The sequence below is a fragment of the Aulonocara stuartgranti genome (assembly GCF_965226115.1).
Source record: "Aulonocara stuartgranti genome assembly, chromosome: 12".
Classification (NCBI taxonomy): Eukaryota; Metazoa; Chordata; class Actinopteri; order Cichliformes; family Cichlidae; genus Aulonocara; species Aulonocara stuartgranti.
The window spans coordinates 15,583,363-15,607,646 of NC_138948.1; the positions used below are offsets into that span (position 1 = coordinate 15,583,363).

The following is a 24,284-nucleotide window of genomic DNA, read 5'->3' on the forward strand; positions in this document are numbered from 1 at the left end:
ATGTAAAGAAAAAGAAAAAGCAAGGATTGGCAAACTTCATAACCTCCAGTTGTCCTCAGTTCATTTTAAATGAGTTTTGGCCCAAAGAAGACAGTTACTTTTTGCATCAGTGTTCATAGCTGGACTTTTAATTTATCTATTTTTATAACAGTATAAACAATGAAAGGTGATGGATTGGCCAGATGCTGGCAAATGTGTAAAAATAACTCAGTTGTTTGGTGGTGGCTATGGCGGAGCTGCCACAAGAGGCCAGGGATGAGGGAAAGGTGAGGCAGGAGGAGGAGAGACCCGAGGCGGCCGCCGGTCCGAGTGTCAGGTGAACTGAACTTCAGGTAAGAAGTTATGACCTGCAGTCTATCTGGGTCAGATATAAACCAAGTTTAGGTGGAGTTTATTTTCATTGTGCTGACTTTTTACCGTCACTTACAATAACTTGTACTGCGTACTAGCTAGCATGACGGAGTTTCTACAGCTGGGTGGGTGCTATGTTACTGATAGTGAACTTTATTTTATTCATAAGGTTAGTTAGTAGAGTTGCCAACCGTCCCCTAAAAAACGGAATTGTCCCGTATTCCGAGAAAATATTACGCGTTTCGTATTGAGGTGAAAAGGAACACAGTTTGTCCCGGACTTCAGCTACAATGGAAAAAGACACAAAGCTGGAGTTTTTCTCTGTCTTTATGCTGTCAGCTGTCTCTTCTTCTCTCATTCAATCATGAAACTGATCAATTGCTTGTTTATCGCCCACTTTGCACCACAGGAAACCAGCGGTTGTTGTGCTAAACAACAGCAGCATGTTCAAGCTTGATCAGCTGTTGTTAGAATCTATTTAATATTAACTTCTATTACTTTCTAGTATCAGCTGATGTTTGCTGGAGCCACAGCTGTAAAAGCTGCTGGTCATGATATCGGCTTGGATATGTGGTGAGAGGGAAACATGAAGATGAAACCAGGAGATGTCCTTACTGAATCATCAGAGCTGAACAGGTGATGGAGAAATGGGTTTACCTTTAGGTGACATGAATGAGTTGAAGGGAAGTTATGAACTGTTTCTGAGAGACAAATAACACCAGGATCCTTTTCTAAGTAGCTGACAGCTGGTAACTGTGCAGGGGCGGATCTAGCAAAGTTTTGCCAGGGGGCCAGGTAGGGCATTAACAGGGAGAGGGGGGCACAAAGAAATACTTTTCTTTCTTATTCTCATTTACAATCAGTGTTGGGGAGTAACGGATTACATGTACCGCCGTTACGTATTTAAAATACAAAATATGAGTAACTGTATTCCGTTACAGTTACCGTTTAAAAAGGTGGTATTCAGAATACAGTTACTTTGTTGAAATAAATGGATTACACTGCGGTACTTTCCTGTTTCATATTGTCGCGGGTCAGGACTGTTTGGGTTTTGTTTGACAGCTACGTTCTTTTGTTCCAGGCGGCAGCGTTACGGTTGCCATGGTTACAGGGCGACGCTCTCTCTCTCTCTCTGCGACTGTGTGTTTCCTGGGTGAGAGAGCGCCTTTTCGTTGTTGTTGTTGTTGTGCTAAGCTAACAGGCAGAATGCTACAAGCATAGCTCTAAAGAATGTAGCATCATAGGCAGTGTAGTCCGTGTTGCAGGGAGAATGGACTGCCATACACGTTATGGGTCTGTGAGCGCGAGGAGGGAGAAAAAGGGGAGTGGAAAGGTACGAGTTGTCATCGAGGAAAAACGGGAGCTGGAAGCATGTAAATATAATAATAACCACTGCAGCCAAGAAGAGTGCCTGACGAGCCCAGCTGTAAGTAAGCTATTAAGACTCGACTGTACACCGTGTTCGTGTTTTCCTCCGAAAACAATAAGTTCTGTTGGAGCAGCCTTTCAACGCCTGTCTCTCTCAAGAAAAGTTGACCCACACAACAAAGTAAAGCTATTTTTCGGCTACGAGCCGACAGGGACCCCGCCGTATTAGTCAGAGGTCCCTTTACTACAGTTTGGAGTCGCGGACCTTCAGTAATAGTAATAAATCACACAGCAATAGTACATTCACGTTGTTGTAAAAAGCATGATAATATATTAAGTAATCCAAAGTATTCAGAATACATTACTGTCATTGAGTAACGTAACGGAATACGTTACAGAATACATTTTGGGGCATGTATTCTGTATTCTGTAATGGAATACATTTTAAAGATAAACTTCCCAACACTGTGTACAATATCTAGCTTTTATTAAATAATTATCTGAATCTTACAACCAAAGTTTTTATCTGATGTACAACATATAGAAATCATACATACAAGACTGTACATCACTGTCACAACAGCGTTTGTTTTCATTCAAAGACTTTATGGTTTTTCCTATAATACCTGGTGGACCGGTCTCTAGTCAAAATGCCCGGGCTGATTTTTTGTCCCAGTCCAGCCCTGTCAGTGTTCATGTATGGCTTCTTCAGTTTTTACCGGCATTTGTGGAAGGCACAGGGAACTGTGTCCAAAGAGTGTGATTTCATGCAGTGATTTCCATGGCCGAATCATGCCTGTTTTTCATGCAGTGCTATTAGAACAACCATCCAGTATTAATTTTCTGTCCTGTTCTTGTCTCCACATTCACTGAAATGTTTGATATTATGTACTTTATGATGAGCTATCCAAAGCCTGTGCAATTTTATGCTGAGGATGATAATTCTGTCCCAGTTTGCAGATTGTTTTGTTTTGCTTCATTTGCAAGAAGGTGAACCAATGCTCATCTTTGCTTCCGAGAAAAACTTTTTTTTGGTACCCAGTAATGTTTCTGACTTGTTATGAATAAAATATGTGTTTCATAAATTTGCAAATTACTGTATTCGTTTTTTAATTGTAGGGTCTTTACCTTATAATATAAAGTACCTCGATGGTGATTTGTCTCCCTATACGGTAATTAAAATTGAATTGAACTGAATTTGCATTTTACACAGCATCCCATTTGGGATTGTAATCTGTGTACAATTAAAGGTATTGCATGCGCTGCATTTTCTACCTTTCATTAGTTTCAGTATGCAAAAAGAATATTGTTATTCTCATACAGTACGTTGCAAAAGTCTCGAGCCGAATAATTCAATAACAAAAGTTAAAAACAACACCTAACACAGTAGATGAACCAGTTTTGTGCCCACAAATAACACACACACACATTTTATCTTTAGGTACTTCAGGGCCTGAAAACACATAATTAGTTCCTATTTTCTTTGTTTAATCTATGAAAAATACCAAAGATAACTGTATTTTTATACTGTGTTTTTGGATCAATAATTATGAACATAGAAAAGTACCATCTAGAAAGTGTGTAATTGGCAACAGCTTCATTTCTCAACATGACATTAACCCCAAACACACTCCCAATGTGGTAAAAGCATACCTAGATAGAAAAACACACAATTGAGCACTGTCAGTCATGGATTGTCCTCCTCTCATAGCTCAGGCAACAAAATTATTGAACCATTGTTGCATCATCAAAACATCAACAAGCCAACATCCAAAGAAGAGCTTTGGATGTCCTTCAAGAAGGCTAGAAAACTATTCCTGAAGACTTTATAAAGAAATGCCCAAATAAAATGTTTGGGCTTTGTGAAAGAATAAAGGTGGTCAAACCAAATATTGACTGTAAAGCTTTTTAGAATTGTACAAACTTAAAGTTATATGCATGCATGTTTGCACGTATTTTCAATTTTCCTAGCAATATATAAATAAATGAGAGGTGGCTTGACACTTTTGCACAGTAGTGATTTAATGGTCTTCTTGACAAAATTGAGGAGTCTGTTCCTGTCCTGCTACATTTGCAAAGAAGCATGGTTATCTAACACATCATACATACTGCGTTAGATAACCATGCAAATTAGATTACAATTTTTTTTAGTGCTTTAGGGTACAGAATCAAAAAATAATAATACTAAAATTTTTCAAGACTAACAGTTCATTCAGTGCAACATCCTCCAGTGACGTCTAAATCACAGAATATGTGGTTGATGTTTTCAGATGGCCTGAAATATAATAGATAATTATGCGTTATTACAGTTACAATGTATTGAATAGCACATCAGTAGAGTGGGCATTTGCCGGGAAGCTGAAAAAACAGTGTAGGTTAGCGTCTGTGTTAATTAGCCACATCCGTTTTTACTCTGTAACAATGTACTGTGACCCTTTATCACCGCCTCCCCATAACCTACGTCAGAGGATAACTTGTTGACCTGACAGCTTCACTCATTGGGTAAGGGCCCACATCTTCCTGGCTACATTGTTGTTGTTTTAAAACTGGACTTTCAAATAATTATGGCAATCATAAATTATCTACAGAGTAGAGAAGGAAGAAAGACATTTTACTCTGCTTTAATTATTTACTCTACTTAGTATGCACATCCAAACATGACCACCTGTGCAAAGAGAAACACAAAAAAGAAGAATCATCTGCCGGATACGATGACCTAAACCTTTTGGGGAGGTTATTCATTCATTTAAGATGTCAACTCAATGCAGTGTATGCATCAGTGGTTGTTTAACTTTTAGTGGTCTAAAGTAGCTTAGATAATTAGCAAATGTGGTGGCCTACAGAGAGATGGGTTTCTGAACTCTCCGAAAAAACAGTGACTCATCTGTTTGTAAAGTCCTCCAAACGAAGCCCACGCTGCCCTCTTCCTACGCCTTACTGGGGATTCTGTTTTGCAGACACAGAGGTGTTTACTTGCTACAATAAGTTTAAAACGCCCACCACTTGAAACTCACAAATCAGTGTTTATTAGTTAGATATTACGTCTGGTTTGCATCACAAGGTTAAGATGTGTTTATCCGAGTGTAGTCTTTGTATATATACTAACCACCTCCAATGAATACAAGGTTTTTGGTCAAACACAGCAACACCATTGCAATTCTGTGTCATCTAATTCAGTGCTGGCAACCATTACGAGCACAATCAAGCAGTTCGACCCTCTTCTACGTGTAATGTGGATTTTAATGTCACATCACTCCTGTGGAAACTCCACTTTTTTGTTTGTGCTCTGAATGGCCAAACGGGACAAGCGGAAACTGGAATATTAACTTTTTTAAATCCTTTTTTTGTTCTTGTTCTTTAAATCATACAGACACAAAACCCCTTCCCCAGCTTTTGACACAAAAAAATGTATTCACGTCCCCAGTCTAAGACAAATGTAGTGGTTGACATGGCAAAAGCGCACAGATAACTTTGTTATACTGCAGGAAGGCCCCTCACCTCTGCTCTGAATCTGACCCGACCAGGAAATAAGCCCCTTTATCTTTGACGTGCTGTGTACAAACATTTGAAGGCTTTAATAGCAAAAACTCAAGTTACAACTTTAAGAAACCTTGCTTACTGGCCTGTGAACCCAGTTCAAGAGCTTGAAATCCCTAAATAAATACAGAACCAACGACAACAATTGCCTGTTACCTTATAGATTGAAATCTGGATTCTCCAACATACACCACTCCTTGCCAAAACTGTCAGTTTGTTTTTATATGTGACTGCATGAACAAATAGGATAAGAGCTTTCACGACTCTTATCCCATTTCCCTCTTTTCCAAAAACAGGAAAAGAGGGAAGATTGTGTGGGGAGCTCAGTTTTGTGAACAAACTCCTATATATTGTATATAGTACATTTTATATTGTTTTAGTATTTCCTAAAAGTAATTCTCTGGTATGCAGAACTCTTGCCTTAAAGAGGTAGTTCACATTTTATGTCATACAGAAATAATTACAACAGCAATTCAAACAAAATTCACACTCTAGTATTTAGGCGAGCAGACACGCCCAATACAACCTGCCGAAGTGAATTGAAATTTTGAGGTGAAATTGTTTGAACTTGGGAAAGGTTGTTAAGGCCAGATGGACTGGTCTGAGTATTTCAGTATCTGAACCCCAACAACTCTAGGGTTTACAGAGAAGAGTCTGAAAAATAAAATACCCAGTGAGTGGGTGAAAATGCCTTGTTGATACCAGAAATGTGGAGAAAATGGCTTGTCTACTTACAGCCGATAGGAAGGCAACCGTCAATCGAATAATCACACCTCAATCACTGGCATAGATGAATTGCAGCAGAAAGCCACAACAGCAGTCCGTCCTGAACAGGAAACTGAGGCTACAGTTCAAACAGACTCACCAAATTTGGACAACAGAAGGCTTAAAAAACATTGTCTGGTCTGATGAGTCTTGATTTCTGATCCAGCCTTGCTGATCATGTCCCTCTCTTTATGACCACAGCCTAATGTTCAGATGACTGTTTTCAGCAAGATAATCTACCATGTCACAAAGATCAAATAATCTTAAAGTTGTTTCTTGAACCTGTCACTGAGTTCATCTTAGTCAGATTGTCTCCACAGTCACTTGATCTCAAACCTATAGAGCACATTTGGCATGTAGCGGTGCAGAAGATCCATATCACGGTATGCAGCTAATAAATCTGCAGCGACTATTTGGCCAAAAATCTCAAGAGAAATGATTCCAGCACCTTCTTGAATCTGTAGTACTAAGGCAGCTTTAAAAGAAAAGGTGGGCGCAACACAGTGTTAGCAAAGTGTTGTTAATAAAGTGTCTTGTAAGTGTAACCAGTGTCAGTGCTGGGCATTGTACAGCCTGGAGGCCACATCCAGCCCATTGGTAGTCTCTTACCAGCCCACGTGATGTAAAAGGGAAATTAGCATTTAACCTCCTAAGACCCGAACTCTTCCACGGCATGCATTTTTAATTTCTCTTTGATATTTGGGCTGATTGGGCCCGATGAATGTAAAAACAAATAATTACCAGATTTTTTTTACCTTATTTTTGTTTTTAAGAAAAATAAGAGCCACATATGAGGATATTCGTTTAAAGTTTTGATAGAACGGTAGCAGTATAATGTCCTCGTACGTGGATATCAGGCCCTTGTAGAGCAAAATTGAGTATTTTGGTCTAAATAACCCAAAATGTGATGTTCACATATGTGGACGCCAGGTCCTAGGAGGTTAAACATAAATACACTATAACTATTAAATCACTGACCCAAATTGTTGAATTCAGGTTTTTCAGTTAATGCCATGGTCTCTGGTTTATGAAATCAAGCACCTAGGCATGCAGACTGAAGCTGCAAAAGGGTGAAAAGGGTGGGCTGACATCATATTCAACCCCATGGTTTAAAAATGGAATACATCATGCAGTTTGTCCCATTTTAGCCCCCAAACACTCCATAATGATCCCCATAAGAAAATGATTTACTGGTTTTTGTGATTTTGTGGGAAATCATTATACAAATGTATTGCTTTTGTTTTAAAGTTGCCGGCTATTATTTTTTAAATTTACATACAAGCAAATGCAGCGTCATGTTTGAGAGATGTGAGTTTGCCAGCGCCGAAAGATGCCAGCTCACACTAAACAAAGAAAGACCGATGCAGAATGTGGACTTTTTAACAAGACTTGGACTTGTAAGAATGCGTTTACTCAAATCAGAGGCAAAACCGCATGCTTAGTTTGTGGAGAGCTGATTGTGTGTGTAACGATTACAATCACATTCTCCATTATGAAAGTAAGCACACACCGACAAGCTCTTGACTGATGCAGAGTGCGGACAGACATCTGAACCTTTGCTAGCAAAGCTGCAAAAGCAGCAAGGACTTTTTACCAAGCTTTACACATCCAGGGATGGAACTTTCAAGACCAGTTTTGTGATTTCCCACAAAATTGTAAGTTTATCAAAGAATGTTTGGTGGCACTTAACTTTAAAGAAAAAGCAGACAGTTTAGTCTGTTTTCTCCTTGGCTCCAGATGAGAGCTCTGATGTTCACCACACACCTCAGTTACTCATCTTTGTACATGTGGTAACGAAAGAGTCTGAGATTACAGAGGAGCTGGCAGCAATGCACTCAGTGAAACAGACTCTGATAGTAAGTGAATTGTTCATGGAGGTTGAAAATGGACAAACCGGTATCGCAGCCAATGGCTGTCCAAATCTGACAGGGAAAAATTTCAGACTTTTGAAGTGGATGCAAGAGAAAGAGACATGAAATGACAGCAGAACTGAAACTGGAGGTGTTGTGTGACTCAGTGCTAAATATTAACCATGTTGTTGATGTGGTAACAAAAATAGTTACCTTTACCACAAGCACTTTTGATTCACTTCTGGCAGATCACTCTCAAATAGAAGAACTTTCCACACATGGTCAGAGACATGCTCAGAAGATGTTGGTTCTCTTTGGATCTATCTTCATATGAGAACAAACAATACAGATCCTCTCTCAGCGGTGAGCATGTGTACACTGTCTTTAAAATTCCCGTCCAAGCAAAACAGAAATAGCACTTTGGATAAAGTTAAAAGTCTCTGAAATTTTGCAAAAGTATGCACATTTCATTCACAATTGTTTTGGGGGATGTTGATTAAATAACAATAAAATGCTGGGAGACTTCAACGCTCATGTGGGCAACAGCAATGAGACCTGGAGGGGTGTGATTGAGAGGAACGGCCTCCCGGATCTGAACCCAAGCGGTGTTTTTTGGTTGGACTTATGTGCAAACCGCAGTTTGTCCATAACAAACAGCCTTATGTTGAACATAAGGTTGTCCATAAGTGCACGTGACACCAGGACACCCTAGGCTGCAGGTCAATGATCGACTGGGAATGCCTTGGTGTTCCCTCGGACAAGCTGGAGGAGAGGGAGGTCTGGGCTTCACTGCTTAGGCTGCTGCTCCCGTGACCTGGTCCCAGATAAGCAGAAGAAGATGGATGGATGGATAAAATGCTGCTACTATTTATTTCACATTTTCATTGCCTAATTGTAACGTCTAATTTACTCTTACCAGTAGGTATTTATAAAGAAAGAAAAAGAGCTATAACAGAGATAAAATAATTATTGAGCAGAATTAAGTTGAGCTTCTCATGAGAAAGTTAAATATATACCAACAGTACAATATATCAACATATAAAAAAAAGATTAAAAACATACTTAAACTGTAATTATTGCTATGTTTATCTCTAAAATAATTAGTATGGTGCTTTATAAGAGTATTATTTTTCAAATAGAAATACAACAAATTGCTCTTTGAAGAGTTTGAGGAATGTGCAGACCAAGGAGTTTGATTGGTAAGGGATCAAAATTCAAGTAAAATAATTTTATGATAAATAAACGGTCAACTTAATAAAAAAATGTTTATCTATAGCTAAATTGTGCATTATTTTTATTTAAGAAGACAGGTGTGTTAACAGCAATATTACAGTAGCATACACATTACTGTCCTAATATCCAGTGTTACAGCTGGAAAACCTTAACTGATTTCTATTTGAATTCCGCATTGGACTGTTCTTTCAGAAATACAGCGGAAAAACAAGACGGTGTTGACAACACAGTAGTTTAGATGCCATAGCTTCGATAAATACGGTAAGGAGAACAGGAAATCAGCTGGGATGTGCCGGGAATGTTCCAGTAAACCGTCTTTGTGTAAGGCACCGGCCAACGCCATGACACCGATATGTTGTAGGTAGAATGTGTATCGGCAATTTGACTTGTAATCTCAGTTTTTCACATTTTTATACCGTAAATTACCCGTTTATTAGTAATTACCGTTAGTCTGACCAGTAGATGGTTTGAACGGCGTCACGACTCAAGCAGTCACCTGGATCTCTGATTGGCTCAGAGCGCTGATCCGGGTACTGCGCTAGAAGGAGCCCATTAGCTAAAGGTACCAATATGGCGGAGGTAAGAGGGAAAACAGGGGAGAAGCAATCGATGTTAAATCGACATTTTTAAAATTTGTGTGCTGTATTTTTCATTTTTACGCAATCGATTGAAGAAACAATGCTTTTTGCCTTGTGTGTAGCGTGTTTCGTCTCATAATTGTTGTTTTTATTTCTCTTAAATATGCTTAAATGTCTGGACTGATCCTTCACTACGAGGCCTCTGCGCCTTCGCTCTCAGCTGCTTCGGTGAAGCGGCTGTGTAAATTCATACGTAAATTTAACGTTAGCTTGCTGGTTCAAGTAAATTGCAGACCATATAATCTTTATGGTGAATGGAAAAATATTTTTTGATGTTCAGGCTGGAGTAGCGGCACCTACGTTTAAAAGGTTGCTCGACTTTATCGATTGCAGTACCGCGCAAACGAAATTAGTGTTTACATTTTTCGGTGGACAGCGTTAACATTTGGATTTGGAAATAGCTTTCCGGCTAGCTAAGCAGTACTGGATCTGCAATGACATATACAACCGATTATACGAGGTTTTTTTTATTCAGTCCTCTGGGGAAATTTTTTATTCCAGCGTTTAAAAAAACGTATCTTTCCCTGAGTGTGCAGCTCGGCTAGCGTTGTATTAGCCACCTATATCGGGTAACATTAGCGACAATTGCAGTTTTCCTGCCCGGCTATTTCCTTGGGTCATATTACACACAACGTAAAAATATTTTATTGGTCATCCTGTTTTAATATTTGAGGTTAAAGCCCCCGAGTAATTTATTTTAATTCTAATTTTCTGTCTTGCTCCAATTTATGGTATTTTTTTCCCTTCTTTTCCAGGCTTCCCTAGGGAGTTCAAGTCCAGGTAATACAATTTACTTTTACAATTTACTAATCTATATTAAGGTGTACTTTCAAAACTCTATTTTTACTTTTCACAAATAATAGTAAACAGAAATATCGAGATGAATTTCTGAAAATGTTATGAGTTTGTAATAAAGTAAGGTTTTGCTTATTGCACGATAACAATTTGGTATTTATAATTCTTTTATTTTTCTTTCCATTTTTCTCGTTCAGTTGGCTCTTTATCATCAGAGGACCATGACTTTGATCCAACAGCAGAAATGTTAGTTCATGAGTATGATGATGAGAGGACTCTGGAGGAGGAAGAGTCTCTGGAAGGCGGAACAAATTTCAGATCTGAAATTGCAGATCTGGAAAAGGTATTATAATAAATCAGTAAATCCATATGCCATTCCAAATGTCATATGATAGGTGCAGTGTATAAATTTGTCCAACTTGACCATCTTGTACTTCGTACATGAAAACGGTATAACCCTGTGAAATGGAATTGATACATTTTTCCATTCATTTTTCTTTTAACAGGAAGGGAACATGCCTTTAGAGGAACTGTTGGCCATTTATCGCTATGAGGCCTCAGCAGGCTCCAGTATAGACAGCTCCTCTGGAGACCTGACTGATGAGCTCCCCGACATGACTTTGGATAAGGTAAGGAGTTGCTGTTATTTGGTAGTTATACAGTTGCTAAGTAGATTTGTGAGAAGCAATTGGCAATAAATATAGCGTTAATTTGTAAAACAATGCTATATTTGTAACTTATGGTTTTTGTATGGTGTACAATTTATATTCCTTTTACTCACTAGGAGGAAATAGCTAAAGACCTTCTGTCTGGAGATTATGAGGAGGAGACCCAGTCCTCAGCTGATGATCTGACTCCTTCAGTTACCTCCCATGAGGCCACTGATTTCTTCCCAAGAACACTTAGATGTAAGTGATAGATTACTACTTTTAAATTAAAAGTATTTTATGTTTGCAACTGTCAGAATTAAATCTTTTTTAGTGTGTGCAATACAGTGATTAATGTGCTCATTATTTTTTTATATTAATATTATGAGAATACTGAGAATACTAAGATGTGTAGTTTGCTAAATTTCAAATTTAGATTTTGGTTGTGAATGCTAAATGTAGTAGCAGTTCCCTTCTTTTTGTCACAGATATTTGGTGCAGCTGACTAGTTTTTAATTATTTTAAAACCTAGTGTGTAATATGTCACACAATAAAACGGTAATTTGACTGTGGATCTTGGTGTTATAAAGGAGGGTCACTTACTGTTGTGCACTGTGAAATATTCACTTCTCCCACTTAGCTGTTGATGAAAAAGTTACTGTTAAGGTTATAAAATTCGACAAGGCTCGTTGTCTAACAAAACATTTAGATAAAGATGTGTTAAGTCTGCAGCTAATGCAGTTATTTGTGTAAGTTAAGCTTAGCTTATCTGTCTCTTGACTGCTGTTCTCAAGTCCATTTAAGACTAAATTTAATTTTTAGCATGTCCAAATAGAGCCAGAATCAAAAAAAGTACAAATAGGTTGGATTAGAAAAGTAACTCAAATAAAACCATAATTATAACACTGTAAAATAAAGACAAACAGCTGGGATTTGTTATGCAGTTTGCATAACAAAAATGAATCATTAGCTCAGTCATTTTACTGGAAAAATATTTTTGTCATAAATTTGTTTTTGCAGCTGTGTTACTCAGCCAACTTACCGTGGGTTTGTGGTTTGAAACAGTGTTGGTTCTTTACACATAACTTTACCTAAATTCTTTGGAAAGCTTCAAGTATGTTTGAGGAGATCTTACAACCTTTAGCAGAAAAACTGGAAAAAAAATCTTTTGGGTAAAACATCCGGCTTTGGCATTAAGCAGCTGCCATTTAAATTCAGGGTGTGCTAAAGTATTTAAGATTTACTAATTGTTAAACATTTTTTTTCTTTCTTTTAAAAAAACCCCCCAGCAAACGCTATTTCTGACGGTGATAAAGAGTCAGAGTGTGATGAAGATGGCCCATGCCCAGAGGACTCGAGAAAGGTAAATGATTTGTTTCATTTGGAAACATGGATATAGGATATAGTTTACTCGCCGTTTCATGTTTGTTTCATGTTAAGTCAGGTTGCTTTTGAATTCAGACATGCCCTCTTATGCTTTGTAATAGGAAATAATGGTGGGATTGGAATACCAAGCAGAAGTTCCTTCTTGCCTCTGTCACTACAAAGATGAGGAGAAAGGTGAATACTACTTCTTTTTTTTTTTTTTTTTTTTTTTTTTGCTTTCATCACACGTTCCTAATCTATTCTTTAATGTGGCTGCTTACAGTGTTGTTAACCATTCAATTAAGAATAGGTGATGTACACCTGGTGATTAATTTTAACATCATGTATTTGGTTGTATAGCATATGAAGATGAAGATGAGTTACTGTGGAGTCCAGGTGTATTATCAGAAAACAAGGTTAGAAGTTTCCTGTGTGAAGTATTGTCACGGACGACAGATGAAAAGACGGGGTGTGACAAACCAGGAATGCATGTGCGAGACAATGAGCAGGTCAGTCATGTCTTACTCAGTCCTTTACGTGGTTTGATAAAATGATGAATGTGTTATTAGCAGTGCACCTCAAGAAAGGTATTTTCTCTGACATTCATATCTGTTTAATTGTTTCTGATCAATTTTGGCAAATGCTATAATTTTTACTCTTTCATTCTTTCAATGTAGGCTTTACGTGAGCTTGTAAAATGCAACTACAACACCCGCGAAGCACTAGAAAGATATTGCAACCATGTAAAGTCCTCAAAAGGTAAGCAAGTGATTTCTCATAGGAAATGTCATTGTGATTCGTTTGCACCTCAAGACACTCAAAATGCTTCACATGTAGATTTCACTTTCATTCAAAGTCATTATTGTACATGGGGCCCCCCCTTTTCAGTAATTAGACAAATGAGAATTGATGAACAGTTTCTTGATCATGTGAGGTCGAGCTGATTGCAAGTATTGGACTTGATGGCTGTTCACTGACATCAAAATATGAGAGATGTTAATGCAAATGTAGGATGCCATCATTAGGCTGAAAAACCAAAATAAACCTTTGGGACTAGACAAATTAGATGTCTTTGAAAAAGGAAAACATTGCCGCTCAGCAACACCAAAAGACTACATAAGACAACTAAAGCTTGGATTATAATCTGTTGCGGACACTGACAGCTGGAGGCCTGATGCCTGAGTTCTCGTTCCTGTTATACTTCTTTAAAATCAACTTGAAGTCCGCTGCTTGAGCGCATGCATGGTTGTATTGTCTCAGCAGACAAGTCTGCGCGGTCACAAAAAACAGGTAGGCATGCAAACTCTCACGTTTACTGTCTGATGACGACATTTACAAACCACTAGTTTCACTGAATAATAAGAACGCCTGATTAGGCCTGCCAAGGAATCCTCTAAAGGAGCAGTTTCTTCTGCCTAAAAACATTTAGACAGATGAAACCAAGATGAACTTGTACCATAATGATTGGAAGTGAAAAGTATGGGGAAGGAGAGAAACGACTACCAAATCATGTGTTAAACATGAGGCAATGTTATGGCATGTGTTTATTGATTATGGAGACTGCAACAAGATTTTCTCAAGGCAAAGAAATGGGATATTCTTCACTTGCCAAGCCAGTGACCTGATCTTAAACCAGCGGAGTATCCCTTAAGGACCCATTGTGGTCACTACATTGTGTATTTTTGCCTTCAGTCTGGCCAAGCCACCCGTTTGGGGTTACAAAAACTGAGAGCTGAAGAACGAGTCGAAATAATGTCAATGTGTGACGCAGGACTGAGGATGTAACTGGAGATGGAACAACCCGATATACAGTATTGGTACCGGTCCAATCTTGACCTAAATTACTGGATCGGATATCAGGGAGAAATAAAAAAAAAAAAAAATGAATTAAACATCACAAAAGCACCTCACAAAACTTTTGACATGGCATACACCAGCTCGCGACCATAGCACGTCGGAGCAGTATGTGTCACCTGATAGAGCGGCTGTTGTGTGCGAGACCTGTCGGCGGTCTGGAGTGACTTCACACTAAAAAGCATCGGGAGACTCGCTACATGCTGCCAAACCGGCATTTCATCTCTGAGTAGGCTATCCCAGTGTATTTTTTTTTTTTTTTTTTTTTTGTTATTGTTATCATGCGATCTCTAGTCTAGTGTGTGTTACAATTCGCAAGGTAGCCGCTGTGAGTGTTACGGGCCCTTAACATTTGCTGAAGATGGAGCTGAAGGCAGAAGATCCACAAACAAATAGAAATTGAACACGGCTCCAATGAAAGCATCGCGACAGAAATCAATACATTTGGTATTGTCCACGGGTGCTAGATCTGAGGCAAATTTAAACATTTGTTAAAAATTATTAGTTTGTCCAATTACTTTTGAACCTTTGGAATATGGGAGACTATATAAAAATGCCTGTTATTCCTAAATGGTTGATACTAAGTTTGGAATAATGGACCATTCAGTTGGGATGAATTTTATTGGTGGGACATGTCTTGGTTTCGACATGGCCTGTGGTTACCTTTGCACACCCATTGTTAAAATGGATTCATGGTTTCATTGCAGAAAAATCACCTCCATGGTCTGAAGAGGAATGCAAGAACTTTGAACATGCTCTTCAGATGTATGACAAGAACTTTCACCTCATTCAGAAACACAAAGTAAGTGTGAATTTATGGTTCCCTTTACAAGTGTATGCAAATAAAAATGTATACAAAGTTTTGTAAACTCTGTCCCCCTCCTCTCCTCTCAGGTCACAACAAGAACAGTAGCAGAATGTGTGGCATTTTATTACATGTGGAAAAAGTCAGAGCGCTTTGACTTCTTTGTGCAGCAGAATCGGTTCGGGAAGAAAAAGTTCAGCAACTATCCTGGAGTAACGTAAGTGAAATGAAACGGAGTGTCTGTCTTTATTGCTTTGCTTCAATAAAATGGAAAAAAGTTCACATAATATGGAAGAAACAAACCCAGTGACATTTCTTTGTTTCTAGTGACCTGATGGACAGGCTGGTGGATGAAGCGGAGGGGTTAGCTGTGGACAGTTCCTCCTCCGTGTGTTCAGGTGCTGGTGGTGGTGGAAGGCTGGAAACAACCACAGAACAGCAGCTTAGCCTGCTCAACTCCATCACTGCCAGCGACCTCACGGGTTAGTTACAGACCTTAGTTGTGCAGCGATGGTTTAAAAAAATAAAAATAAATGACTACTTCTTGTTGTTAACTGTTTTGTGTCTTTGCAGCTTTGAGCAACACTGTAGCCACAGTATGCAGTCCTGCAGAGGTTAGCTGCCTGGACTCCTACAGCTTTCCTCCACTGGACAGTCTCCATCGAGGTTCCCTGAACCACGAGGAATCCCTTGGGTTCCCTGCAAATGGTGCAGAACCTGACTGCCTCAATATGCTTGAGGCTGGCTTCTACCACTCAGATCTGGGCCAGCTGGGAGGCGTGTGCGTCAACAAGGACTGTGAGCGGCCCTCCAAGAGACTCAAGATGGCGCTGCCTGACTCCTTTATCAATGACGTATCCGTGGGTAACCTCGGAGTGGACTTTGATGCACGACGGACGACGACGCATCACCACCGAATCACCGGCGCCAAAATGGCAGTATCTGTCACAGACTTTGGGAGCTTGGCTGGGAGCGGTGAGCCCAACGGGTTTCTGGGAGCACATGCACGGCACCACACACAGCACACTGCAGCACTTCAGTCAGAGTGATCTTCCTCATCTTCTTCCCTGTTCTTCCCTTTTAAGATCCCTTTTTTTCCTGCTTGTACATAAGACTGACCTCACTGGAAAATTCAATTTGTTTAAATTCTATTATATATATATATATCTATATATATGTATATGACTATACTTTGTTTTCATTTTTTGTGTAATATGACATCAGTGATGTCTATCATATAGAACTAAAATCTTGATTTCTCTCAAGAGTTTATATAGTCATTTATTTTATTTTTGTTTTGCGGTCTTGAGATGTGTAACGTCCATGTACAGCAGGGCCCAGGGGCTGCAGTAGGAGAGATGTGTCTCTTCCTCCTTCACATCTACACCCACCATCTTCAGAGCTTCAGTACCTTATCCTGCCATTCTTCTAGCTGCCAAAAACTTAGTTTCCCCAGCTCTGGTGTTAGCATTTAGTTGCCTGTATTTGTTGTTTAAGGTGGTACTATTTTTTTTTTCTTTTTTTTGTTTACAGGTACTTTCCAGTAACCCAACTTGTGCAAATGGTTTTTATATGATTTGAATCTACCTGGATACATAACTGTACGAAGAGCAACACTAGCATGGAGATTAGCTTGGAAACCAGGAAGTGTCGTGGCTTAAGCTGCTAAGGCCATCTTGTTTGGGTTTCTTCTCTTTATGTTCTCTTGTGCTTTGTAGTCTGTCTGCTTATTTACCTTTGTTCAAAGTGGCCAATACTGGAGGTTTTTTTTTTTTTTTTCCTTTTAATAATGCCCATGTAGTCAAACCCAAATGAATGGCCTTGTTTTTTGTTTTTTTTGTTGTTGTTGTTGTTTGTTTTGTTTTTTTCTTTACATTTTAAAATAGGTGATTGAAAAATACCGGCGCAAATTAATATACTGGGAGTCACCTTGTTTTACTGTTGAGTATATAAATATATTTTTAAAATCCTGCTACTTGCTAGAATATCAACGAACCATAACAGCAATATTGCAATGCAAAGATTTCTGGTTGGGTTAATAGCCATTTAAACCTCGACACAGTAAAGTATGTATTTATTGCATATACTTTTCTCATTCTAAAGTTTTATTTCACCCTTTCAGTTCATGCTTTCACTCACGCTACGCTTAGGCAAGTTAAGCTGTGTGTGTGTCCTAATTAAGTGGATATGTTCCTAAATCAAGTAGCGCCTTTTTTTTTCTTTTTTTTTTCCCCCCTAACCTGCTAGCAGTATTATTATTATTATTATTATTATTATTTTTTTTTTTTTTAAAGCTTCTCTGAGTTTGTATTGAACCTCTGCCTAGCCTGTACTGCCTAGTTATGCCTTTTTGAAATCCGGTTGACAATATTTTGGAGCCTAGTAGCAGAAATGGAGCTGTTTTTCGCTTGACTGAAGTTCATAATTGTGAGTTGTAAAACGTTTAGCAGGTCAGTGTCAGTTGATTGGATGCAGTAGTAGTGTTTACTTAATTTATCTATGCATTGTGCTATGACTATTTAGTTTGTTTCAGGGGTACATCATGTTTGTTGTGTCCATTCATGCCTAATAATCCTTAAGTTTAATCAAGCAGTTCAGTTTCAACGGCCAGCGTCAGAGAGGATAATCACATCTGTGTTTCATGTAAATAATTAGCAAATAGCCTTTAAAAAGTCTATTAACTGACCTCTTACACTTGTGAATCTGTGTTGATAAAAAGGTTTTACTTTGATTCCTTGTCAGAAAGGCAATAATTTGTAGATATGTACAGATATTTTGGGTTTTGCATTTTACTGGTTGACTTGGTGTTTTCATTTCTTTTCTCTCCTTGGAAAGTCACCCAGACACCAGGACACAGCTGAAACCACGCATGCCAGCTGTGCCCTGTTTCAAGTGTACCACTGAAAACGGCTTTACCCGAAGACGTATTGATATTACTCAATGTTGCAATTTTTGCATTCAAAACATGCAGCCATGTGTAAAAGACACTCATGTTTCTTTCCTTAAGAGTTTTTACATGTTGTCGTCGTCTATATTTGTCTCGATGGTAACGGGATGGCTGCTGCTGTAAGTGTGTGGAGAGCTAGTTTCTCTTTTAATGCAATGTGCATAATGCAGTAGGTCCTCCAAGCTCTTCTAGCTTTAGCAGTCCAGTGATATTTATTTCACCTGTGGTTTGTACAAAGACTCAGAAAAACTGTCAGAATGTAAAGGCCATTAAGTAGTAGAAGTAGGTTTTTCACCACCCTGTGAACTCTCGAAAATGTGATATTTTATTGATATCTCTGGTATGAGACTTGTGTGTGCAAGCAAGCACTAAACAAATTTATTTTATATTTTGTATTGTGTTTTGAAGTTTAAAAAAGAAAAAAATATAGCAGTTGTGGTTTTGAAGAAGGAAACAAAGTCCTTTGATGAAAATAAAAACACCTTTGTGAATAAAAACCTACAAAACTTAAAAATGTATATCCAGAAATATAGACAATCAAAAACTTCACTATGAGAAATGTTCAAGAAGCTATCTTTATTGTTTATAAAAATTGTACATAAACATTGAGGTTTTTTTGTTTTTTTTTTCTTTTGTTAAACATTATTTTGTATTTTATGTTGTACTTTAATACCTTGTGTACAGATCCAGAAATAAAGCTCTGGAAAAGGTTCGAAGATTACTGCTGCATCTTTATCATTACGTTTATTCTTTACATGAGAGCGGCAGTTTAACAAAACTTGAGGCTTAAATTCCTCGTGATATTAAAAAAGAAAGTTTTAGTCATTAGTTTTTGGACCAAGTATTATTTACAGCCCCCCCAAAACCATTCTTTAAACTGACAAAATCTCAGCTCAAGTTCTGCTTACCTGCCTGTTCCATCTGAACCAGCCTAAAATCCTTACAACCACAGGTTGGTAGGGAAAATGTATTGCCTGATTGGTTAGCAAGTGGTTGCTGATTGTTGCTGGGTGAAATTGGTCACAAACCACGTGTTATACCAAAATAAAACTTTGCACTTACTTTGGTCTCTATCAGATTGCTTCAGGTGCCCACAGTTTGCATGGAAGACAGCAACATGTCTGCAAACACTTGTCAACTATTAAGTAGTAAATGAAAACATTTGTCTACAAAATAAAAGCTGTCCAATCAACACAAAGGTGCAACCTTTACTTTGTAGGCAAAGCACTAAAAAGTACTATTCCTAGTCACACTAGGGAAAACTGGCTAGAGATTGAATAATGAACAACATTATTGGGACTGCGTGCAATAAACTTGCTGTCTTTTTCTTTTAAAATTGTTCCTTCCTTGATATAAGATCAGGTTTGCAACCACTCACTGCCTGATTGTAATTCATTGATTAATTAACTGTTAAAAATCTGCAAAATAGCTACAGAAATTCTCAACAGCTACTTATATTCAGCCAGAACCTTACAGAGACATTCCTCCACAACCAGTGATATAGTTGCTGGAGGACAGTGATTTAACTGCAACGTGACATTGGCACTCAGCAATTTTGCTTATAGGAACCAGAATATAAGACTTGAATAAAGAAAATTAATCAAGCCTGAGATGAAGCATATTGGCCACTGCAAAAACTGCCATTGCCAAGCTCAGGTTCAGAGCCAACATGTATTACAGGTAATAAAATTCCCTAAAATAGAAAAATAGTTAATGATAATATAGATTATCAACGTAGATTGCAAACAAGAGGACCTTGAGCTTGACTTTTTTGTCAGTTCACTAATTTGTCTTTTAATAAAATAAAAACAAGTTAGACAAAGAGCAGACAATTTCACCTTACATCATAAAATATACAGACAATTCCTCTGCTTTTAGCCAAAAACACTACCAGCTTTATACTCACTAAACCAGCTGCTTATTATCTTGATCTTCTGAGAGAGATCTGTAGAGTGAGAAAGTCCTCTGCCAGAATCACATCTACCCCAGTGTCCTGCAAAGCCTCTTCAGCCTGTCTCTTTAACTCTGAAACATGGTCTTCATCTCCTTCCTTCACCATGGCGCTGGGTTTGTACCGCTGACTGAAGTGATTTAGCACCAGCCTCCGTGCACAGCAAGCCCGTGCTACTGCCGCTGCCATCTCAGGTGTGCTGTGCCCATGGTCCACTGCTTTCTCTCGGTGCTCGTTCCCAAGGGTGGCCTCATGAACCAGAATGTCCGCTCCGCTGCACAACCTCTGCGGCCCTTCCCCAAGCACCGAGCTACAGTCCCCTAAAATGCAGACTTTCCTCCCAGGAATAGCTTCTTCTAGCACCTCACTAGGCTGCACCACACGCCCGCTTTCAAGAGTTACTGACTCCCCAGCTTTGAGGCGCCCATAGAGAGGGCCTGGTTTCAGGCCTGTAGGATACAAAATGAGACCAGCTGCAAGGGTTGCTTTTCTGAAATTGTTTCTTGCATTAATAAATAATTGGTGACGACAGTTATTTCCATCTACTTTATATGCAGGGAATTTATATTTTTAATATTACACAAATAATGAAGAGATATTAAAAGAACAGAAAATGCCTCTCACCTAGTTCCTTCAGCAGTTCTGTTTTCAACCTTCCAGGTCGATCTCGCTCCTGAATGCAAAAACCAAAGGAAGGGATGCGGTGAAACAACCTGAAGGCTTTGACCGCAAACTTCTGGTCTTCAAAGAGAAGATAAGTGTCACTGGAGACATCCAAGGAGATTGTTCTGCCTGGTTGCTCCTGAGGATGGAGAGGACCGCACTCTGCTGCCATCTGGGGAGACAAGAGAGGTGCTAGTATTCGTCAGAAAAAAACAGCATACAAGTGGACAAAATACAAAATGTAAATGCTCAGGTGGAAACTGCCATAACTGGTGAGCTGAGGAGATATGCTCAAACATGTACCAGCGCAAGTCAAAGGAGGCATATCAGCAACAATTTGCACGCTGATGTCTTTTAAATAAACAACTAAACTATCATGCATAGTAATAAAAAAAAAAACAGAAAAAAGCTACAATTTAAAGATGACCCTAAACACATCACACACAGGGAAGTGATCATGTAAAGAGGAAAGCTGTGAAGATGCACTTTCTCTGGAGGAAGAGTATGACTGTCCTGCATGACAGAAAATCATATATATTTTTATAAAAACATAAATGAAATGATGAACCCACAAAAAGAGAATTTTTTTTAATCTTTTTGGCAAACATAGACTTTTTCATACCTCTTCAAAGTCTTTTTTAGGGCTAAGATCAACTTTTAAAGTAAAAGTTGGAATTAGGTTTAGATTGAGGGTTTAGCACACAGTTAAACCTAGGGGTAAGAATCTTAAGAAGGTATTACTGTCAGTGAATGTCCTCACAAATATAACACTTACACTCTGTCAGATCAACACGATTGGTGTAGCTAGTGGTGTATTTAAGTCTGTATTAAAATGTTGTGATGAGCAGTACTGAAAGCTGCACTGAGGTCTAGCAGGACAAGGACAAAGACAAGACCACTGATAGAGGCCATAAGATCACTAGGAACTTTCACTACATCTTTATCATTTTCTAAATAGAAAATATGAATTCCAGATTTCATCATTTAGTAAAAACAGGGACTGACAGCAGGGAGAGGTGATATTCTACAACACAGGAACATCAAAACAACAAAATCAACGACTTACCTCTGGGTTAAGTTTTCCTTCTTCTGGGCTCTGGTCAGGTGTGGGCTCCAATTCATGCACTAAAAACCAAGAGAAAAGATGTGAACTATTATATCTTTAACCAGGATATAACTTAGGTATAACTTGAATTATTTGATCAGTGTTCATCAAGCAGCATATCTGAGCCATCTACTAGGTTTCTTAAAGATTCTTTTTTAAAATGATGCAGCTGCATTAAAAAAAAAACAGCAGCAAATTATAAATAGCCCAGGGAACAAGATTCAGACTCAGAGAAACTAGTAAACAGAGCATCCACAACAAGCTACACCGTCTGCTTGTTCTTAAACCCCTGTATTGAATGCTTTCAATCTTGTATCAATACACCAATCAGGTATAACATTATGACCACGTGCAAGGGAAGTCAATAACACTGACTAACCCATCATGCCACATGGTAATCAGCGGGATATATTAAGGAACAGCTGAACATTTTGTCTTCAAAGTTGATGTGTTAATCGCAGGAGAAATGGGCAAGTGTAAGGATTTGAGTGAGTTTGGGAGCCAAACTGTGATGGCTAGATGACTAGGTCAGACCATCTCCAAAACTGTAGCTCCAGTGGAGCGTTCCTGGTCTGCATTTGTCAGTTTCTATTAAAAGTGCTCCAAGTAAGGAACAGTGGTGAACCAGCATATGGGTCATGGGTGGTCAAGGCTCACTGATGCACGTGGGGAGCAAAGGCTGTGTATAGGGCTGCATAGCTGCAGACCAGTCAGGGTGCCCATGCTGACCCCAGTCCACTGCCAAAAGCGCCAACAATAGGAATCTGAGCATCAGAACTGGACCACCGAAGTTGGCCTGGTGTGATGAATCATATGTTCTTTGACATCATGTGGATGGCTGGGGGGGTGTATGAAAAAACCTGGGAAACACCCATATAGCTTCTGTATTGAGCTTCCAGTTCATGGAAATGGTATTCCCTGCTGGCTGTGGCCTCTTTTAGCAGGATAATATGCACTGCACACTTGATGTGTTGACTTGGTTTCCAAATTCTTCAGATCTCAATCCAATTGAATCTGATCCATGGATGCCCACTTCGCAAGTTACGGACTTAAACGATCTGTTACTAACACCTTGACGCCACCACAGCACACCTTCAGTGGTCTAGGGGAGTCTGTGCCACGATGGGTCAGGGCTGTTTTGGCAGCAGAACCGGGGCAAACGTCAGGCAGGTGGTCATAATGTTGTGCCTGATCAATTTATCAGGCCTTGGACCTGCCTGCGTAAGGGAAGAGCAGCTGTGATCCAGTGATGCCAAGAGTGACTCTGAGAAAGTGTCTGAGACCCCGTGGCCCATAGATGTCCACACAGTTCAGGTCCTGCTGAGATTCAGGGCTGGTGTTGAGACTCACAGTGCAGAGGAGACCAGGTAAACCGAACAGGTGATCTCCATGCAAGTGGGAGATGAAAACCTTGGTGATTCGCCCTGTGTGAAAAGCACATCACATTTTTACACCTTCATATCAAGTCGGGCATTTTGCTGTAAACTGAATTAAACTATATGCACTTAAAACAGGTTCATGTCAAGATGGAGATGAGGAATTTTTTTTTCTTTTCCTAAACAACACTGTGCACTGTTTTGTCTGTTTCATATTTATGAGCACTTATAAAAGGAAGTCTTAATTAGCCTACAAACAAATGATTTGGGGTATGGAAAGGCATGAACAGATTTGTTTCAATGACAGGAAGTTTATTCAGGGGAAAACTTTTTTTTATTTTTCCAGAAATATTTAAAGGACAGACAGACTGTGTGTGTGAGGATCTGAAGTGGCACACCGGCTCTGAGCTGGCTCTTCATTAGCTGGATCTGGGTTCCCTCTCCGCAGTCAAACAGCCAGCACTCCCCGTCCGTCCGCAGCACCAGAGCCGAGGCACCGCGGTGAGGGGACGGGTACGCCGAGCCCGTCCCGAGGAAAGTCAAATCCATGGTCATCCTCCCGGAGTTACAGAAAACTGTTTTTTACTATCTGCCACACAGTAGCAAGCATGCCATGTCAATGAAAATACTGTCGCCCGCTGATGACGTAGGATGCGTGACGTGTCCGGTTAGGTACGATTGGTCGTAATTTTAAGATCACATATCAAAGACGATGTTATATTCCCTCTGTATCCTATTGGGGAAACTGCGGGGAGAAATTGAACTGGGTAAAAATATGACCTCTTCCACAAAATTTCTTAATTCTTATTAAGTTAAAAAAGTTTCTTTTATCCAACCAAACACTTCCTTCTGAAATATAAAGCTTATGTAGATATCTCCTACTCTTTCTGTAAGCTTATCCGTGGACATGTATTCATTTTTTTTATTTTTTGAAAATGTACCCATTCACAGAACCTTCGGAAAGACATTGCTGCTCTGATCTATTAATGTCCAACCTGATTTTCTGCTGTTTGTTTGTTTTTGTTTTGATTTTG

The 24,284-nt window shown here is 39.1% G+C and overlaps 2 protein-coding genes across 7 annotated transcripts; one reads left to right on the top strand and one right to left on the bottom strand.

Moving 5' to 3' along the window:
- Nucleotides 1-310: 310 nt before the first annotated feature.
- Nucleotides 311-16,334, top strand: mier3b (mesoderm induction early response 1, family member 3 b). 6 transcript variants are annotated; one of them, XM_082556136.1, is made up of 13 exons: nucleotides 311-332; nucleotides 10,498-10,522; nucleotides 10,735-10,880; nucleotides 11,044-11,166; nucleotides 11,322-11,445; nucleotides 12,474-12,547; nucleotides 12,672-12,744; nucleotides 12,910-13,058; nucleotides 13,227-13,308; nucleotides 15,111-15,205; nucleotides 15,298-15,425; nucleotides 15,536-15,690; nucleotides 15,782-16,334. In XM_082556136.1, exons 3-13 carry the CDS (start codon nucleotides 10,782-10,784, stop codon nucleotides 16,255-16,257), a joined length of 1,578 nt encoding a protein of 525 aa, XP_082412262.1. In that variant the 5' UTR covers nucleotides 311-332; nucleotides 10,498-10,522; nucleotides 10,735-10,781; the 3' UTR covers nucleotides 16,258-16,334. The 6 variants fall into 6 exon arrangements, with proteins under 6 accessions (XP_082412262.1, XP_082412259.1, XP_082412260.1 ...); XM_082556133.1 differs by lacking the exon at nucleotides 311-332 and adding an exon at nucleotides 1,305-1,777; XM_082556134.1 differs by lacking the exon at nucleotides 311-332 and adding an exon at nucleotides 9,384-9,425.
- A 1,141-nt stretch (nucleotides 16,335-17,475) lies between these two features.
- Nucleotides 17,476-23,885, bottom strand: elac1 (elaC ribonuclease Z 1). Its single transcript, XM_082556139.1, has 5 exons — nucleotides 23,649-23,885; nucleotides 23,092-23,298; nucleotides 21,836-21,894; nucleotides 20,731-20,941; nucleotides 17,476-20,555 (listed from the first exon to the last, which is right to left on the bottom strand). The coding sequence occupies exons 1-5, from the start codon at nucleotides 23,803-23,805 to the stop codon at nucleotides 20,077-20,079; spliced, it is 1,113 nt and encodes a 370-aa protein (XP_082412265.1). The 5' UTR covers nucleotides 23,806-23,885; the 3' UTR covers nucleotides 17,476-20,076.
- Nucleotides 23,886-24,284: the final 399 nt, after the last annotated feature.

Bases quoted from the DNA above. Each gene is read 5' to 3' on its own strand.
- mier3b (XM_082556133.1), top strand. From the start codon at position 1,622: ATGGACTGCCATACACGTTATGGGTCTGTGAGCGCGAGGAGGGAGAAA. The intron at 10,523-10,734 runs GTAATACAATTT...TTTCTCGTTCAG, and splicing joins CCTAGGGAGTTCAAGTCCAG to TTGGCTCTTTATCATCAGAG. The intron at 15,691-15,781 runs GTTAGTTACAGA...GTGTCTTTGCAG, and splicing joins CACTGCCAGCGACCTCACGG to CTTTGAGCAACACTGTAGCC.
- elac1 (XM_082556139.1), bottom strand. From the start codon at position 23,805: ATGACCATGGATTTGACTTTCCTCGGGACGGGCTCGGCGTACCCGTCC. The intron at 21,895-23,091 runs GCAGGTCCAAGG...CTTGGTTTTTAG, and splicing joins GCTGCTCTTCCCTTACGCAG to TGCATGAATTGGAGCCCACA. The intron at 20,556-20,730 runs GTGAGAGGCATT...TGTATCCTACAG, and splicing joins AGAACTGCTGAAGGAACTAG to GCCTGAAACCAGGCCCTCTC.